General features: G+C 37.7%; 2 protein-coding genes and 1 pseudogene across 4 annotated transcripts; all 3 read right to left on the minus strand.

Moving 5' to 3' along the window:
• Positions 1–2,646: 2,646 nt before the first annotated feature.
• On the minus strand, positions 2,647–5,327 carry LOC122361028 (C-C chemokine receptor type 5-like). Of its 2 annotated transcripts, none has more exons than XM_043261961.1 (4): positions 5,311–5,327; positions 4,510–4,556; positions 4,297–4,326; positions 2,647–4,214 (listed from the first exon to the last, which is right to left on the minus strand). In XM_043261961.1, the coding sequence occupies exons 2-4, from the start codon at positions 4,533–4,535 to the stop codon at positions 3,146–3,148; spliced, it is 1,125 nt and encodes a 374-aa protein (XP_043117896.1). In that variant the 5' UTR covers positions 4,536–4,556; positions 5,311–5,327; the 3' UTR covers positions 2,647–3,145. The 2 variants fall into 2 exon arrangements, with proteins under 2 accessions (XP_043117896.1, XP_043117895.1); XM_043261960.1 differs by lacking the exon at positions 5,311–5,327 and adding an exon at positions 5,059–5,288.
• Positions 5,328–12,200: 6,873 nt separating this feature from the next.
• LOC122361032 (C-C chemokine receptor type 4-like) lies at positions 12,201–17,499 on the minus strand. 2 transcript variants are annotated; one of them, XM_043261964.1, is made up of 2 exons: positions 17,430–17,499; positions 12,201–13,913 (listed from the first exon to the last, which is right to left on the minus strand). In XM_043261964.1, exon 2 carries the CDS (start codon positions 13,910–13,912, stop codon positions 12,875–12,877), a length of 1,038 nt encoding a protein of 345 aa, XP_043117899.1. In that variant the 5' UTR covers position 13,913; positions 17,430–17,499; the 3' UTR covers positions 12,201–12,874. The 2 variants fall into 2 exon arrangements, with proteins under 2 accessions (XP_043117899.1, XP_043117898.1); XM_043261963.1 differs by lacking the exon at positions 17,430–17,499 and adding an exon at positions 14,841–14,988.
• Positions 17,500–18,022: 523 nt separating this feature from the next.
• LOC122361030 lies at positions 18,023–19,930 on the minus strand (annotated as a pseudogene).
• Between the last annotated feature and the right edge of the window lie 285 nt (positions 19,931–20,215).

The following is a 20,215-nucleotide window of genomic DNA, read 5'->3' on the forward strand; positions in this document are numbered from 1 at the left end:
AGGTGCGTCCTCGCACCGAAAAAACAAAACAAATGGGAGCTTGGGAGGAGGTTCTGGTGGAGGACGGCCCCCAGGAGAGGTAGGCAGACAGGAGTTCAGGGAGGTGCAGACGGAGGAGGAGCCAGGAGGAGACAGGAGGAGATCCAGAGCCCAGCCATGATGATCCAATGGTGGAGCCGACGGAGGGAGGAGCCATGGGGAGGAGCGGCCATCGATCCATGGGGCCGACCTACGGCGGCGGAGCAGGTGGTGGAGAGCCAGGGTGACACAGAGGCGATGGAGGACCTAGTCGACGCCGCAGGCTTTGGCGACCGATGCGGAGACTGGGGACAGGAAGGACGCGATGGAGCCAGAGCGACAGATCGACGATCGGACAAACGTGAACTCAAAACACAGGATTAAATACACAAGGTAAATCACTAAATTAACAAGACACGGCTAAAAGACAATAATACAATTAACACAAACTAAAGACAGGGCACACAGAGCACATGACATGAGACAAAAACAATAACAAAAGAGTCCAAGAGACATGACACACAGTTTCTGTTAGGAGTCTCTTCAGAATCACAGGAATAAAATCCAGTCATAAAAATATACCAATTATGACTGAATCAATCAATCATTTTTATTTATATAGTGCTTTTAACAACACAGGTTGTATCAAAGCACTGAACAGTATAAAGTAGAAGAATACAATGCTAGTGATGTATAATGAAGAGAGTGAACAATTTGTTATTAAATGCAGAGACGGTCTCTGTAATCAATTTGACGTTAAATCACTAGAAGTTAAGTGTCCCCAACAAAGCAAGCCAGAGGCGACAGCGGCAAGGAAACAAAACCTCATCCATACAGAATAGAGAAAAAAAACCTTGGGAGAAACCAGACTCAGTTGGGGCCAGTTCTCCTCTGACCGGACGCCCAGCACTTAACTTTCTGTTTAATTTTAAACACAGCTGTGTCAGATAGTGTAAAGTGTGTGTGTGTGTGTGTGTGTGTGTGTGTGTCTGTGCATCAGGATCTGGTGATCCACGGAGCGCATCTAGGTGTTCTGGTCTTACATAAACATAATCTCTGGGTGCTGATCCACCAGAATAAGAAAGAAACAGGACTAATATTAGCGTAGATGCCATTCTTTTTACGATGTCACAAGTACATTGTGTTTTAGGAGTAGTGTTCCCGGTTCCAGCTCAACTAATTAATGCAGCCTAAAAATCCTTTAACGGATTTGAATAATAAAAGCATATTATTATGTTATGTGTAGGCTAAGTTAAAAAGATGTGTCTTTAATCTAGATTTAAACTCACAGAGTGTGTCTGCTTCCCGAACAGAGTTAGGGAGATTGTTCCAGAGTTTAGGTGCTAGATAGGAAAAGGATCTGCTGCCCTCAGTCGAATTTGGGAGCCAGTGCAGTGAATAAGGATTACAGTTTTGATTTAATAATGATTAGAACAATTTGTTGAGTTTGACTGGTCATTGCAGTTACCTAGTCAGTTGAGGTTCAAATCGTGGTGCCAAATTTAGGACAGTTTGCGTTATATTAGATGAACTACAACTGAATTTGTCTAAACTAAAGAAAAGATAGAAGTGTGTATGTAAATTATATGTTAAATTTACATAATGCTCTACGTAGCTTTCAATGAAAATGCCTTAGCTGTTGTGTTTAATTACAACATGTGTCTTTACTTTTTCCTATAGTGTCTGTGACTCTTGTGAGAAAACTACCCACACTTGTACAGAGCAAAAACAGCAGCACAGCACTGGTTTCATTATGGTAATTGGTATAGTCCCTCGTGAGCTGTCAGTGCATCCTGTCCCGTGAGTAACGTCTACCATCACTTAATGTTTTGACTGGCTAGTGAAAGCTACATCACCATGACTGGCCAGATATGAGAACACTGCACATCATTTCATTAGAAAGGTTGTACTGGGGATATTAGACTGAATCATAATGTCCGCTAAGATGACGATCTGTGTTAAAATGAGTCTGCTCTTCATAGGAGAAACATAGTTGAGCGTAATTTGAATCACGCTATGGAGGAGTATAGTGGCTTGGGTCTGTGGTTACACCTGTGAGACCGTTTCTATTGCTTCAGCTCCACACCAGTTTAGATGATTTAATATAGATTACATACTTTACCTGTTTTATGAAGGGTGCATCACATGTTATTTTGCTTCACAAAGTTGGCCATTTTATCACTCTCACTCATTGCATTATATTTAATAAATCATTACAAATTACACGGAAAAAACATTGCCGTGTAGGATTGGGGTTGAGGGGTATGTGTTTCATATGTGTGTGAAAACTGCATGCATGCCAACAAATTTCATATTATATGCACATGAAAAACCAAACATGTGTGTCTCATATATATGTCAAAGTCCATTTTTGCATATTAATACCATGGGTTCTTCTAGTTCTTGCAATGTGTTATGTTAATGCAATTGGCCCCTAATATATATATATATATATATATATATATATATATATATATATATATATATATATATATATATATATATATATATATATATATATATATATATATATAGATCATATATATACCAGATCATGATACATTGTAATAAATGTATTGCTCATCATTAATTTAATATTAGTTAGTGCACATACTTATTATACTGAGCCACACAGTCACATGCATTTTATTGAAGCCATGCATTAAAACAAAATATAAACAAAAAAGTAAACACAAAAATTCTGTAACAGTGCAAACTGATGTATATTCACGTATATTCATACATTAATACAAAAAACAGTTACTGGTTACTAGAAAAACAACAATTCTGAAAAACATTAAATAAAAAATAATTACAAACATTTACAGATATATGCACAAATAACACTACAAGGCCTGTGAATTACATTGTATGATCTGCGTTTTTAATTTTAACAGTCCAGTTGTTCAAAACTTGGCCTTGTGTACTTGCAACTTTCCAATGAATCTTCCACTCGAACTGCTTATATACAAACTGCATTCATTTCTATACATTTTTTTCGGGTGGCGGTGGAAAAATGTTTGTCAGTAGATGCATTAGGGTTTTTTTCACTATGCAAGTAAACCCTATATTCATTTATTTATTGACTTATTTCTGTCTGTATTCTCTATTCTCAGTAACACTTTATTCAAACAGCTGTAGTTGATCTCTCATCCACACTAGTGGTCTGTGAGTAAACAGATCCTGTGGCCTGTATGATGTAACTCTTCATGAACTGCAGCCTACTGAAGGGTGTTCTGTGCAGGAGTCTGAAAAGATGCCTTCTAAATTTCTCTCCCACAAATACATAAAGAAAAGGATTCACACAGCTGTGTGAATAAGCCAAAGCTTCTGTGATCTGCAGACTTAGATTGATTGCCTTGCTTCTGTCACAAGATTGAGTTATAAAGTCATTTAGCTCTAAGGCTTTCACAAAAGCTACAATATTGTATGGAGCCCAACAGCAGAAGAAGACGACCATCACTGCAATGACGAGACGCATGGCCTGCCTCCTAGAAGAGCGAACCGTCAGGAGCCTCATCAAAATCATTGAGTAACAAAAACCAATCACAAAAAGCGGAACAATTAAACCCATGATATTCATTTTAATGATACCAAAAGTCTTTGAATAATGACTAGAATTTTGATCGTTTGCTGGATAAGATCTACAATAAGTTGCATTATCTTTTTCCGTGGTTTTAAGGTGAATTAACTCAGGAAAGGATGCCAAAACTGAAATAATCCATATGACCATACTGGCTAAAATACCGTATGTCCTTGTTCTGACTCTCAGGGCAAAAACAGCATGAACTACAGCCAAGTACCGATCAACACTCATCAGTACAATAAAGAATATCCCACTATAGAATCCAATGTGGTAGACACTAAGGACTATAGTGCACATAACATCTCCAAAGATCCAGTGGTTTCTGGCATAGTGTGCCAAGAAGGGGAGAGAAGAGACCAAGAACAGGTCAGCAATAGCAAGGTTCAGAAGACAGATGTCAGTCATGCTTCTCAGCCTCACACCCATCAAGACCACCCAGATCACCAGTACGTTACCCAGAAAGCCCACCACAAAAAACAGGGAGTACAACACAGAAAGAATGCTGGCTCCATATTCTCCATAAACGCAGGACAATGCAGACGAATCGAAATCTCCATCATAGTAGCCAGAATAGTCTTCTGTAGTACTTTCAGTAGTTGTAGCATCCACACTTGAACAAGAAAAGAAAATATATCATAAGTAAAGAAGAGTTTCTCCTTTAACCGTGATTAATAAACGTGACATGACCTTACCTGGACAGTGTTGTGTTGTGCCACACCACGCTAAAAAGAAATTAATCACATGCATGTATCTTATATCTTGAATGGTTAATGTGACCGGCGTTAAAATAAAGAAAACTTATGAACAGTATGTATAGACTGATGTATTGTCATTCGGTTTTCTCCAATGTCCCATTGTCTCAGTGTTCTGTTTGAAATACATGTGGAGATGATGTTTGTTCTTACCTCAGAGACACAGCTGTAGAATTCATAATCAGAATCCCAGAGGTGTACTGGGTTAGACAAACAGGGAGACAAAGACTTTTAGCTATATGTGACTGCTTTATGCATTAATAGATGAGTTTAATAATAATAATAATTATAGCATGAATAATCTTTCATGTCAAAGCGGTGTATTTGAACAGTCCTTAAATATATAGCGTACTTTAAATCACAAAATAATATGAATTGTTTTATAGCACCTTTACAAACAATATGCCTTAAATATGCATCCTCAGAAATACAGATATATACGCATACAAAAAAAGCATGCATTATTGTTCATTTGAGCCACATCGAACGAATGACAGCGAATAATATTTATTTTTTTACCGCATGAAAGCATGCCTTCCTGTGCTGAGCAATTTACGTTTTATTTAAAAATGTTCTTTTTGTTTTTTGCGAAAATATTCATTAGTATTCCGTGGAAATACCAAAGTCACCCTACCACTTTTTGAAATGCAATAAATAAAGTCTTATGAACTTTTTATTAGTATAACAGAAAATTTCACATACCTATTAGCACCACGAGCTGCGATCTGTGGTGGAAACCACCTGTGACATTCAGACTTATTCTGTGACATTGAATGTTTTCAAGAGCTGGTTTACCAACCAAAGTGTGAAACCATAACCAGTTCAAACTGACAGGTGTTTGCTGTAAAAGGTATGGGTCATGGCTCATATTCAAAGTACTGTCTTGGCATATTAAAGGCATATAAACAGGTACTATTTTAAAAAAGCTATAATGCGCTTGCCAGAAATACTCACAAGTATGACAGTGATGTTGCCCCTGACCTTTCCAAGCAGAGGAGGTTGAGATGAGATGAGATAAGATGGTATCATACGAGATCGGTCAAAAAGCATGATCTGTTATAGTTTTTTTCTCAGGCTATTGGTTTGTGACACTTCCTTTGTATAGGTAAACTGGGGTAGGGGCTTTGCAGACTGCAGAAGTAGTTTCATATCGCTGAAATAGCAATGACTCTATTGGCTCCCACCATGTTTCGACCAAAAGGAAATTGCAATGCTTTGCATCAAATGTTGTCCTGTTGAATGAAAAAGCAATGTTGCACCACGGAAATGCACAGTGTTATAATGGTGCAAAATAAAAATAAAACCTAGGTCAATAAATAACCCGTTAAAAAGAAAACATGCACAGCATTGCACATGTACTGGGAACAGCTGAGCAATGTTTTAGCGTGTGGTTTACAAGCTCTGCACACAGCCAACCACTTAAAAGTGCTTTTTAAAAAAAACCAAACCGATTTTATAGTAAGATGGACTTGGTTTTCTCCAAATGTTTTATCATTCTAATGATTTGGATGTGCGCCATTTGAATAAGCAGTTAAGTTTTTCTGTTTTAAGTAAGACACTTAAAACAGAAAAAAATGAAACAATGAAGGATATGGTTTACCATTATTTTTCTGTGGGTTTGTTTTCTGATTTGAAAGAATTTAACTCAAAGCTTTATATTTATATTTATATGCAGATTATTTAGAAACACAGACGTGTCGGACTTACTAGTAGCAAATGTAAAACGTAAAAAAAACAATGTGTAGACATGTGTACACATACAGTACATAAAACATTATCATCCACAATATGCGCCATGCATCATTTGTACCGCAAGGTTATTCCATTATGCCCTGGCCGTGGTGTCACAGTGGAAAATTAAACTAAAAACAGAGATTGTGAAACACCGCATTGACAAGCACTTGTGTGAGAGAAGGTTATGATATTTTAGTTGATTTTCTTTTTTACAGATGCACTTATGAACAAAATGTTAAGACCAGGGGAAACACTGCGAGTATTCATATTTCACGCTGGTGGATTGTAACCAGGTCGTAAGTACTGCTTTAAAATGGCAAAAGAAGAAACAGGCCCAAGAGACAAAAAAAATGCTTTAAAAAAAAAAATAGGGCTGTTCATCAGTTGATCGAATGTGTAAGACCGTAGCATTAAATCTTCATAAAAATATGGCTTTCGTGTGATTGTTCTTCAGGCTGTAACACTGGCATTATTTCCAGATGGCAGAGACTACTTTTGTCTTTGAGTGTGTCAGGACTGTTGATGCGCACAAGCAAGTGCTCTCAGAACACGATATCACTGCCGAGGTTGAACCCAGTAAAACGTTGATTTCACAACTCCTAAAAGATCCTGAGGGTGATGTGACAATAAATGAAAGTTGTAGAACCAAAAAAAGATCAGAGGAACACGCCGGATGGTTCAAAAGAGCAACCTTATTCTCCTGGAAAAAGTTTTATTGGGTGATTGTTGTCATCTACAGTGTTGTTCTGTTGACTATATATATATATATATATATATATATATATATATATATATATATATATATATATATATACACACACACATACATACTACTATATATTACTATGATTGAATCAACAAATGTTAGATAAATGTTAGATTACATTATATGGTGCAATGCATGAATTAATGATAAAGGATGCACATTTACAAAACAAAACCTACACTTGTGTACTTTTGATAGGAGAAATAGCCGTGCTGTAAGTTTTATTCTCTTAAGCATTGCAATGCGTAGATGTCGATCGGTAAGTCTCCACACATCCAAGATATCTTGAAAATGCACTTACTAGACATTTCCTAAACTTTTCTACAACAAAAGCATAAATGACCTGCAACCTGCAAGGTTTTCAGAAGCACCACCACATTGTAGGGCACCGAGAAGACCACAAACACAATGACGATGCCTAAGATGAGTTGACGTTGACGTGGACCAATCACCAGATCCTGATGCATACACACATACACACACACACTAAGTCATTTACACTACCTGACACAGCTGCGTTTAAAATTGAACTGGAAGTTAAGTGCTGGGCGTCCGGTCAGAGGAGAACTGACCCCAACTGAGTCTGGTTTCTCCCAAGGTTTTTTTTTCTCCATTCTGTATGCATGGGGTTTTGTTTCCTTGCCGCTGTCGCCTCTGGCTTGCTTGGTTGGGGACACTTAACTTCTAGTGACTATCGTTGAATTGACTACAGAGACCATCTCTGCATTTAATAAGAAATTGGTCACTCTCGTCATTATACATCCCTGTCATTATACATCCCTGTCATTATACATCCCTGTCATTATACTGTACAGTGCTTTGATGCATCCTGTGTTGTTAAAAGCGCTATATAAATAAAAATGATTGATTGATTGATTGATTGATGAGTTCCTTCTTTGAGTTTTTTGTCTTCTTCACAACCATTAGGACTAAAATGGGCAAAGATATGAACAGTCCTACTGCGTTTTATGAAATTGCTGTCACTCTTGTTGTTGAGACTGAAAGATAATGTCTTACGAATATAATATTATTGTAAGATTGAATTTTATATATGTATGAGCACTATAAGCTACTATCAGTGGTAGAAACCACCAGTGACATTCAGACTTATTTTGTGACACTGAATGTTTCTGGAGGCTGCTTTACCAACCATAAAAAGTGTGAGACCATAAACGTTTCTATTGATTTGTCAGGTGTATGCTATAAAGGGGTTTAGGAATCATGAATTTAAAGTGCTCCAGGCGGTGAAAAGGTGAAAAGGGAAATGTTTATAATTAATTACATTTAATTTAAATTATGTAAGGAACACTTGATGATGGGCCATTGAATTATTAGAAAAACAATGTACCTGAGGCATTGTTACACAATTTTTTTCTGATAATCCTGCTAACATCTCTGAAGACCTGTCCTGGACCACCAACACCTCCAGCCTGGTCAAGAAGGCTCACCAGCGTCTTTTCTTCCCGAGGAAACTTAAGAAGAACCAGCTGTCCTCAGCCATCCTGGTGAACTTCTATCGCTGCACAATAGAGAGCCTCCTAACAAACTGTGTCACAGTCTGGTATGGGAGCTGCTCTGTTGGTGGTGGTGAAGACTGCCCAGCGCATCACAGGAACTCCACTTCCATCCATTGAGGACATCCAGAAGAAACACTGTTTGCGTCGAGCATGCAGTATTCTTAAGGACTCCTCTCACCCTGCCCACAAACACAAAAGGCTTTTCCCGCCTGCCATCCCGCAGTTGATTCAGATTCCCCGGACTAGAACAAGTAGACTGAGGAACAGCTTTTTACTTTTCATTGGTTTTATGCTACACATGATTCAGAGCCGCCATGCTGGAAGGTGTTCCCCATAGCGTCTCGTTTCTTTGAGGAACCATGGCTATGTAACCTCGAGGCGTCTTCTTATTAAAAGAATATGTCCCACTTTATATTATGTGGCCTCAACTACCATGTACTTACATTTAAATTAATAATTTGGTACAATGCACTTATTGTACATTTTAAAAATACCTATATGTGATTACATCTGTAATAAATGTATGTACTTACATTTATAATTAGACTATTGATCAATCCATTACACCTTAACTTACCCATACCACCAAGCCTGTCCCAAATCTTTCCTGTATCCCACCTCAATAGCAGCAAGTGTTTTGCAATACAATAATTTTGATGTAAGTACATAGTAGCACTAATATAAAGTGTGACCAAAGAATCTGCTACTTGCTATCCAAAAGCGAGTTTTGAGCAGCATGGAGAAATTCTTGTTGTTTGTCCTTTGTTGAGAATATACTGAATAGCTAGCCAATCAGAGCATGCTTCACTTTTGTAGAATGATGAGCTTCATACAAAAATACCCGTTTGAATGTGGATTTAGAGGAAAAACAATAATGTACAGTATATGGAAAATAATGTGTTTTTACTTAAACTGCATAAACACATTGCATTATTTCAAAATAATGCTCTTTTAGCAACATCATACAACCCCTTTAAAATTGCCATTTTGTTACTTTTGTGTAAATTGTTGCATGTTACTTAATTGTTCAGATTAAATTTTCTGGTTAAGCTTTATTATTTTGAACATACTTCCAAGATGTAGCATCTGTAATTCCAAAGTTCAGTTTTGCAAAGGGTATTAGTTTGTGACATTTCCTCTATGTAGGTAAACTGGGACATTGCAGATTGCAGAACAGTCTCATTTTGACTGCAATAGCAATTTCCGATTGGCTCCCACTCTGTACCTGTCCCAGATGGCACCACAAAACCCGCAAAATTGTTCAGATGGCACTGTGAACCCCACACTTTCGTGACGTAATGCTGCTTTGACTGTCAGGTAGAAGTCTAGTTCCTTTCCCTAGGGACATGGGGCAGGTCACTGCAAAGAGATGCCAAGATGTCAATGCATAGTTTCATTACTGTTGCCTTGTTGTATGTTATTCTTGCAATACCTTATGCCTCTGAAGCAACCTACTAAATACACTGATTGGTTTGTAATATCTGTGTAATAAAGAGCTTATTAATTTGAGGAATAGGAGTGTTAAATGGAAGAAAACTTCTCCGTAGGTTGGACGGCGATGTTCGGAAGTTTGAATACAGTCAATATTTGAAACAAAATGAGTCTTTAATCTTTTCACAAAACTGAATCATACTTTCTACTTATAGCAATGGATACACAGATGAGACATCTTATTCTATTTTGTCATCAGTTGTCTGACGGAAGGATTAAAAAAGAACGGCCTAAAAAAATTATTGAGGTTCACGTGACCCTTCAAGAGTGGATAAAAAGACACATTTAGAGACGAAAAAAAAAATCGCCCACTGTCTTTAAAGCTGCTACATAGAAACAACTTCTTTTTGTGACCGTGAAGTCATTAAATGGCACTAATAATACATTTTTTAACTTATAATTGATAGATACAATCAGCTTTACAAGGTAAAATTGAAGAATTAACAGTAATTGGAGTCAAATCAAATGATTCATGGGGTCAGAGATTCGACTGGAAACCAAATTTTAATAATTCAAGATGAATTCTTTCGGAAGTGGCATATAAGAAATACAGGCATACAACCTTCTTACGGACCATTTAATTCTGTCCCTTGGACTAGTGAACAGTGTAGGGCTACTTAATTTTAGTGCCAATCCAGCCTGATCTCAGGGAAATATTGGATTGGATCTTGTGTCAACTTGTTTTCTTTCAAATAGGGCAGGTTTTATATTTATTTGTTAAACTGACCGATCATAACCCTCTGTGTGTACATTGGTCAAAAATGACAATCCGCTGAAAATGAGTTTGGGAGACTGAAAACAAGAGAAACGCTTAGTGCTCAGGAGCATGTTCGTGTTCCCATATATGCATGTTTGAATGCAAACATAAGTCTCAGACCTGTACATGGATACACTAACACGTACACACACACACATGCGCACATATGTTCTTGCTGTTACTGTTAAATATTGTTTGGGTGTGTGTGTGGGTGTTGATCGTCCCAGAATGTGGTCTTAAACCATAACATTTGAATGCAGATAAAATCGCATGTACCTCTTATCAAGGAAGTGGTTGTGTGTGATCATATATTCCAATCAAATACATCAATGAATGAACTTGCGTTGTGCCTTGCATCAGATATTTGACTGAAAATATCCTGTTGATAGATTTGGATAAATACTGAATGTAGTTATAGATAGAAAATGCAAACTTTTTCATGTTCCTTTAGACAAATTTGAAAGGTTTTTGACACAATATTTTACATCAGCATTTTGCTTACGGCATTATTACTATAAAATGATTTTATTAATATCACAGTACTGTATGTTACAACAGTTTGGGTGCAGTTTTTATAAAAACTGAGTTTTTCTGAGCTTGTCTGAATTCTTGATGCTTGAAATAACAGTCATGTCAGCAGTCTCAATGTACTATGTTTGCATAAGAGACAAAGAACACAGGAAATCCTGTGACACTCTGCAGAGCATGTCTCTTCAGAAACTTGTGGCTTTCTGCTTTAGCTTTAGAGGTAAAGACAAAGGTTAGGTTGAAGTTACTTTCCTGAAACTTCATGCACATAGTTAAGTTCATACTTTTACAAGAAGCCATTTTCCGAACCTTCCTGATGCTTTACACATTAACATGCCATGTGGCCAAATAAACAAATGCAATTATATGCAAGGAGCTATTTATTATTGAGCTGACTTTGCATTTTGTATTGATTAAGTAACAACCATTATTGTTATTATTATTTAGTTAATTCATCATTCAAGCATTTGAATTGCATTGCAACAATTTAAAATAGACCGTTTAGGACACTCTCACAAAAAAGTACTTTTAGGGGTATAAAAGTCAGTGAACAGCATGCTCAAATAGACAGCTTTGTTCCTTCTTTTTCTGTTTCTAATAGATAATAGAACCATAAGAGTGCATATTGCAACAGTCAGGATACAAATACTACTCTTAGGTGCTAATGTGCACCCTTTAGGGGTAGAGAAGTTATAAAGGGGTCTCTTTGAGGGCACTACCCCAGCTCTTGTGCCCCTAGATGAAAAACAGTGTAGATGAAAAATAGTGTGAAAACACACCCCCATGACTGCAATGAAATGTCTCTAAAAATGAAGTATAAAAACTAAAATTCTAAGGTCCAAATATTATGTTATTAATATGCAATAATATGCCAGTTCAGAAAATGGTTCATTTTAAAACAGCGTAATTAAGTATACTGTGGGGCTACAGAGAAACTGTTTGTCGATGTTTCAAAACCTTAGGCATGTACGTGACTGCAGCACCTTATGTGTGAGGGAGGGCTCTTGTGGTAAGCCGTAACATTACAATATACTTTCGAAACAGATTCTGATCATTTTATTTCTTTGTTTATTTACATGTTGATATACATCTGGATATAAGTATCAGTGCATTTGAAATAAGTAGTTTAGACATCTAATGTAACATATATTAGGAATACACAATATTCACATCGATCCAGTAAAGAATACATTCAAAGTACAGTTCCTCTATGTCAACACTACACACACGCGCGCACACACACACACACACACACACACACACACACACGCATCCTCTTATAGCCCATGTGAAGGGGATTAGGTTTTGGTTTCAAAGTGTGTGTGGTTAAGGAAGTTTTTTATTATGTGTCGTTAGTAACTATCATACTGAAATAGTAATGAACTTTTAAGAAGGTCATGTATTGAGACCTTAGATATACTAAGGAGCAGATATTTTGGTAACAGTAAATCATTTGTAAATTCATTATATTTAATGCATCAGTCAATTTTCAAGCCACAGAAAGCTGAAAGCACCTCTTGCCCTATACCGACCTGAAGAAGAAAATGTTGTATTCTTACATGATTTCACATCATCATTTTTATCATCGACATTTGGTTTTACTAATTGAGGTAGTATAATTTATGTTATATCATGAAACCAACAAACGTAATACGCCGCAACGCATGAAAAAAATGCTTTCAAATATAAGCATAATATTTACAAACAAACCGTAACTTTTCCGAACTAAACCTGCGTGCTTTTGATAGGAGATGTAAAAAAAATAGCCGTGTTGGAAGTTTCGTTCTCCGAAACTTTGGATTGCGTAGATGTCGACTGGTAAATCTTCACGCATCCAAGATATCTCGAAAATGCACTCACAAGGCATTTCCTAAACTTTTCCCCGACAAAAGCATAAATGACCGGATTTACACAGCAGTGAGTGAGCGCGATGGTCTCTGTTAAGTCCATGGCCATGCTGACTTGACGATAAGCCTCGCAGGTACTTAACATGCCAAACTCCTGCAAGGTTTTCAGAAACACCACCACGTTGTAGGGCACCCAGAAGACCACAAACACAATGACGATGCCTAAGATGAGCTTTATGGCACGTTCCTTCTTTGAGTTTTTTGTCTTCTTCACAACCATTAGGACCCTGATGTAGCAGTAGGCTAAAATGGGCAAAGATATGAACAGTCCTACTGCGTTTTCACCAAAGTTACGGAACAGCTTCCACTTCTGGGCTGACCCAAAAGGATAAATTCTCTGACAGCTGGTGACGTTGTCCTCTGTGACCATTGCCGCAAAGATGGCCTCTGGAAGGGCAGCGCAGATCGCGACCATCCATATAAGGAGACTTACCACAATTCCGTAACGTAGCATCTTCGCTCCCAGTACTGCAACGGCGTGCACGATGACCAAATAGCGATCAACGCTCATCAGAGTCACGAATAAGATCCCGCTGTAAAATCCCACTTGGTACGTACCCGCCATTGCCTTACACATTTCATTGCCTTTTAAGTAGTGGCCCTGAGCATAGAGAGCCCAGGAGGGCAGCGAGAGGACCATCAGCAGGTCCGACACAGCCAGATTCAACAGGCAGAGGTTTGTCATATTTTTCACGTGCATGATTTTCAAGAGGACCCATAAGACGGTGACGTTGCCGATGAGGCCAAGCACAAAAACAAGGTAGAAAATGGCAGCCTTGAGATGTGGGTTCAGGTTTGAGCCTTCGGTCGTGCATATGTTTTCTGTTTCGTAGATATCGTATGTTTCTGTATTCATGCTGCAACACACAGTAAATGTTATTCAGTGACAGACGGATTCAGTGATGGCTTATATTAATATTTGCTGAAAAAAAAAACAGTAAAACTAGTAACATGCTAATGCCGTAATTACTCATTTGGCTCATCGTATAATGATTCTTCAAATTTTTTTTTTTTTTTTTTTCAATCCACACTGATGTGCAAAAATGCCATTATTGGTGCGAATTATGATGTCAGTAAATTTCACTGCGTTCATCTGCAAATCATGGGGACTTCTATAATTCGGGAAATTGTGAGTCACACATATTTACTTACAAAAATTCAAAAATTCACCATAATAATTTGTAGAGAGAAGCTAAATTTCATTGCCTAATTGTTAGCGGTTGTACAGAAGACTAATATTCGTTATGATATGATTGCGTTATATGTGGCAGGCAGCGGTACACCGATTAAGTGTGTTGCTAGTGTGTCTTAAAATACATATTCAAAAGGTAGCCTTTTAATTAATGCTTTTAAAGTTTTTAATGCAAAATTGCGAGGGGTTTAAGCCACAAAGCTTACCACATGCACACCACACTGTTCTATACCATTACATTCAAACAGATGGAGGTCGCAGAAAGTTAATTAACCGCAGGTTTCTCAAGCATCCCACCGCAATCCCACTATCATACATCAATGTCTCTGATCTCATACTACTTTTGTGAATAGCAGTACTCGCGCAGTACAAACAAGACATCCTACAATACGCCTAATGCTCAGACATACAATCACTCGCACAGTATGAGATATAATAACTGGATAAAAAAAAACACTGAATGTAATATATCGGGCTGTTCTTAACTAACAAGGTTACATTTTTGAGCTAATCTTCATAATTTGTTTTAATAATGTTTTAATGATGGACCACACGCAACATGATGAAAATCAGTAAATAAAACGGTGTTTACCTGGCTGTATATGTTTCAGTCATGATAAAAAAAAAATGCTGCCTCTGTTGTTGCTGAGATGATGTTAAGACGTGTTCATGGAAGTGAGTCTAGTACATTTCACTGTCTTTCTGTACATTTGCCTTCAGCAAATTTCCTGTAAAATGAGGCATGCACATGTGTGTGTGTGCTTTTTTGCAAAACTGATTATGCGATGTGAAGGTGAAATGTGAACACATTTCCTGTCACCGCACTGAGGTTAGCAGGTTTGGATGCACATAAAGAAATTCCCGTGGATGAGATAAAACAAAAAATCTGAGTCATTTGAGGCTGTGACAGCTAGTAAATGAATGCTAATAAGTCCCCCCACCCACAGCGAATGTCTTAAAAAGGACAATTTATGAAGATAGCCTAATGTTCAAAACATACATCCCACATCAATGGATGATAAGCCCGTAGTGATGAAAAAACAACAGTTGTGATCTTTTCGTCTTTAAAAGTGAGTCAATTTTTAGGAATTGAAAAAATAAAGAACAAGTGAAACCAACGCTTATTCTTGGAAAATTAATTATAGGTTACAAGATTTTGTCCCTTATTCCAGCTTGTCATGGCATAGGCTACTTGACTTCTTATATGCAAACCTTTCGGTACTTTCAGAAAATTCAACGATCAAAACACTTCAATAAAATAAAGAAATAAATTAAATGGTTAGCTACAAGGGTTGGGAGGGTTACTTAAAAATGTATTCCCTTCCCTTAAGTTACAATTTATTTCAATGAAAAAAGTATTCAGCAACGTAATCCAAGTACCGCAATATAAAAGCAATGTACTGGATTAATTTTTTTATTACTTTAAGTTACATATATAACTTGTACATATATAAATGTAGCCTGTATATATATATTGTGACGAGTCGGCTGCCCCTCCTCTTGATTGTCACCATCACCCCGTCCTTTATTCGCCGCCCTTCACCAGGCTCCCGACGGGAGTGGGTGTGTTCGAGAGGAGGGGCGTGTGACGAGGCACACCTGAAGTGGATTTAGCCTTGTCACCGTCGCCGTTAAATGCCGTACGCGCCTCTCCTCGAGAGACCGGTCTCTTCCCCCGTGCATGCACGCTGGTGTCCTCGGAAGGGTACGCGATGGACCTCACCCCGCCGTCCGAGAACTGCGTCGTGGGACCCCCGTAGTCCAGGCTGTGACCACACAGCTCATCCCACTCTGCCGCCCGGAGCAAAGAAGCGACGGAGACGCCGCGGAAGAAGCCGCCGCCCCTCGCGCCCCGGACCAGAAAAAAGGGGAGCGCGTGCGACCGCCGGACTCCGCCCCTTACCTGGACCCTTCCCCCCCTGGAACACGGCCTAAACCTGCACGTTACCCGCAGCACGACGAGGACACCAGTTCCCCCTTTTATTTGGACACTTTCCCCCTTGGACACTTTATTTTGTATTTTTATTTTAATAAAAAGCCTCTCCGAGGCCTGACGCCACGCCCACTGTGTCTGTCGTTGGCTCCTCCCGTCACAAATATATATATATATATATATATATATATATATATATATATATATATATATATATATGGCAGTGCAGACATCTAGTGGCTATAGTAATAAAGTTTTATTATTGTTATTGTTTCTTTTATATAACATTTGCAAGTAAAAATAAATATAGTTTATACATAACATTAAAAATGTTACATTTTTAACACCATATAGACCCTACATATTAACCCTAGTATGCATATTAATAACGCATGATTTTTTTTTTTTTGTCCACTCTAGTAGACAGCATGCATCAAATGTATGCAAAGTGAATTAATAGAAATAAACAAGTGGTCTTATTTTTTTTAAATATTCAGTATGTGAAAACAGTTTGAATACACATAGGAAAATCCGGTAACAACAACCTACTTCATGACAGTACAGAAATGGAAAACGCAATAAACAAAAGAGGTGTGTGTGGGGCAGCGAATGAATCTATTTCTGTACCAAAAATATTTTTGTACCTGTCTGGTTTTCTGAGAATAAAAGTATTTAACAGTTATTCCCAAGGTACATTAAAACGAATTTTAACACATCTGCTAATGAGTTAAAATTAGCAGACACTTGAAAGTGCAGAAATTCTATTCTTAATACTTCTGTGTACGTGTGTGTGAGATGTTACGTCTCTCTTTTTAAATTACATTTTGAGTAGTTATTGTACTGCCATTTTCTTGAAGGTTAAGCAATGTTGTGATATACAGAGGGTGTGGGAACATCATCATAGCATCTTACAAAGGGATCTGCGCTCATCTAGCGGCAGAAGAAACCTCACATCTGATTTGGTCCAATCAAGCAGCTACCCTCAGGATTGAAAACAAAGCCTTGTAATGCACCGTGCCACAATAATCGCAACCCCCAAGCTGCTTGCCCATGACAAACAATGACAGTGCAACCCAATTTCCATGATCGAAAATGTAAGATTTACCTCAAACATTTCCTTTTGATGAAACATTTGAAAATGTGACTTTAAGCGAAGTATCTCAGAATAGCATTGGTAAATAAATAGTCGTGAACTTGGCGTGCTTGAGACTGTGGCTCCAAGTGTTTCGTAGATTGATAAGTACTTACGCAGATGTGGTATACAGCTATGCGTCAGACTTCTTCCTCTTTGTCACACAGCCTACCAGTTAGGCAGTTCCATCCTGTATAGCTCCTCCCACCACCATTTCATATAAACCCACCTACTACAACACGTCGTAATGCACTAGCATTTCAAGGAATTTTACCTTAATGATTTTTTTTTTCTTTTTTTTTCTCGAATAAGAATTTTGTGTCCTACACATGTTTTCTTTGTATTAGTTTCAATACCACCACGGCAATGAATTTTAATCCAGTAATATATTTTATTAAATGATCCTTAACATTAAAAACTTAAAGCAACATTCAAAAACCGCCACTGTAAATGCATTTCTTTAACATATAGAAAACATTTTAAACTTGATGCACGAACTTTTGAGTAAATGCGATGCTGAAACCAAAAATGACTTTATCTAAATTATGCTGTATCATTCACATATCTAAAATTTGAGCAACACACATGTAACAACGTCAGCAACTTCTGCATCGTCCTATTAACATATAACATTTCTTTTAGCAAAAAAAAAAAAACAGAACAAAGTTAACCCTTTAAAAACACAATATACATTCATTAAAAAGGGAACTGAGGCATAGTTGAAAAAATTACAATAATTATGAAAAGTAAGCTACTCGGAATTAAATTAACTTTGAGGAAATAAGTTTTGCTCTATGCAATCTGCGTGGAGGAATATTCAGTGGATTTGCTGAAGACTGAACTTCTGCGTTCAGATAGCTGTTGAGACAAAGTGGTGCACTGTCTGAAGCAGAATGGAAACCGCTCTTTGAGGGCTTTAAGAACTGCTCTTCTAAACTTCTGTCCGGCAAAGGCATAGATTATAGGGTTGAGACAACAGTGGCTTAAGGCAATTGTTTCCACCCATTGCATGGCAAGGCTTAAACCAGTATGCCACTCACAAGAAAACAAGAAGCCTTTCCTCTGCAGGAACATTAGAAACATGACAATGTTGTATGGAGTCCAGAAGACAAAATAAACTGCCACCACAGCCAGGATTAGTCTAATGACTTTGTGCCTTTTTTGCGATTTTATGCTGAGCAGAATAGGGATGACCCGGGTATAGCAAAAGCCCATAATAATCAGAGGGAGGATCAAGCTCAGGAAATTCATCTTGAGGTACGTAAAAGACATCCAATCTGATTCTTCAGGAAAATCAGATCCGCATGATGTCTTGCTGTTATTATTTTCTTTTTTCTCTCTAGTAAAAATAATATTAGGGAGGGATGCAAACAGACTGAGAATCCATACAAGCGAGGCCAGAATTAAACCCATTTTTCTAGACCGATTTCTGGAAAGATGCTATGGGCATGGACGATGACAACATAGCGATCCACTGTCATAAGGACCATGAAGAAGATGCTACCGTACAGGCCCATCATGAAGAAACCTGTCATGGTACGACACATGAAACTGCCAAAAATCCACTCGTCCATGGCACTGTGAGCCCAGAAAGGGAGTGACACAAGAAAGAGCAGGTCGGATAGGGCCAGGTTGAGGAGGCACACATCTGTCATGTTGGATTTTTGCCGGTATCTTATCAGGACCCACACTACCAGGCCATTTCCGATTAAGCCAAGAATAAAAACGATGCTGTACAGGGTGGGAAGGAAAACCTCGCTGAAGGCCTTTGTGTTGCCATTGTTGCATGGTGATCTAAATTCGTTGCCATTTTGGTCATAGTAAGCACTGTAGTCGGTTGTTGTAGCTTAGAGGGCACACAAATAACACACTGTTAGGTTCTGTAATACATAATAATATAATATATAATAAGAGGTCTGTTTATAATCTATTATGTATAATATGCAATATGCTTATACTGCATTATGAAGTATTAACAACATAGGTTTATTTAGGTTTGACAAAATAAAATGACACAAGTAGGAACCTTAATTTTAGTTTGTGCTCTCCTGACATCTACTGGACAGACTAGGCATGGTTTCACGTGTTTGAAATGTTAAAATGTCCATCTATTTGACTTCTATTCTGTTCAAACGGATGGTCACACACACACACACACACACACACACACACACACACACACACACACACACACACACACACACACACACACACGATAACTGTCATAATTTACTCACCCTCAAATTGTTTAGAAGAAAGAGAGCAAAACAGGTTTGGAACAATTTGAGGGTAAGTAAATGACATAAGATAACAAAAAAAGTTTACTTTTGGGTGAACTTTCATAATCAAATCAAATCACAATAAAGCTGGTTTTCTATTTATTTTTTATTGTTTACTTTTTAACAAATTATTATTTAAAATAGTAATAATTTTTCTGACAAATACACAGTTAAAACAGTGTCTGATGCCCAACAGTATAAGCATATTATTAAGTAGGAACAACCTTTAAATGTAGCATAATTACATTGAATAGGCTGTTTAGTAACCTACCAGCCTCAGTTCCTGGCTCCTCTGTCATGGCTCTTGGTTTTGACAGCTGAATCTGTGAATTGTTTTGTGATCCTCTCAGCCAAAAATGCTTTACAAACACAGGAGGTGTTATTTCCTGAACCTCCCAGAGGCGGGTCTTAAACTTGCTTAATGCCATTAAAAAGTTCAAACTACTGCCTGCATCATTAAATCAGTTCATTTAGAATCCAAACGAGCCTTTTTTTAAACTAATAAATTAATTCAAAGGCATTTCAGTTAAGAAAAATGGGCATAAAACTGTAAACGCAATACACTCATTTACACATTCATTTGCACATTTGATTAAAATAAGCATAAACATTAGGAACAATTT

Source organism: Puntigrus tetrazona, chromosome 16 (genome assembly GCF_018831695.1).
Source record: "Puntigrus tetrazona isolate hp1 chromosome 16, ASM1883169v1, whole genome shotgun sequence".
In the NCBI taxonomy this organism is placed as follows: domain Eukaryota; kingdom Metazoa; phylum Chordata; class Actinopteri; order Cypriniformes; family Cyprinidae; genus Puntigrus; species Puntigrus tetrazona.

Bases quoted from the DNA above. Each gene is read 5' to 3' on its own strand.
- LOC122361028 (XM_043261961.1), bottom strand. From the start codon at position 4,535: ATGAATTCTACAGCTGTGTCTCTGAG. The intron at 4,327-4,509 runs GTAAGAACAAAC...ATTTCTTTTTAG, and splicing joins TCTACAGCTGTGTCTCTGAG to CGTGGTGTGGCACAACACAA. The intron at 4,215-4,296 runs GTAAGGTCATGT...TTCTTGTTCAAG, and splicing joins CACAACACAACACTGTCCAG to TGTGGATGCTACAACTACTG.
- LOC122361032 (XM_043261963.1), bottom strand. From the start codon at position 14,863: ATGACTGAAACATATACAGCCAG. The intron at 13,914-14,840 runs GTAAACACCGTT...TGTGTGTTGCAG, and splicing joins ACTGAAACATATACAGCCAG to CATGAATACAGAAACATACG.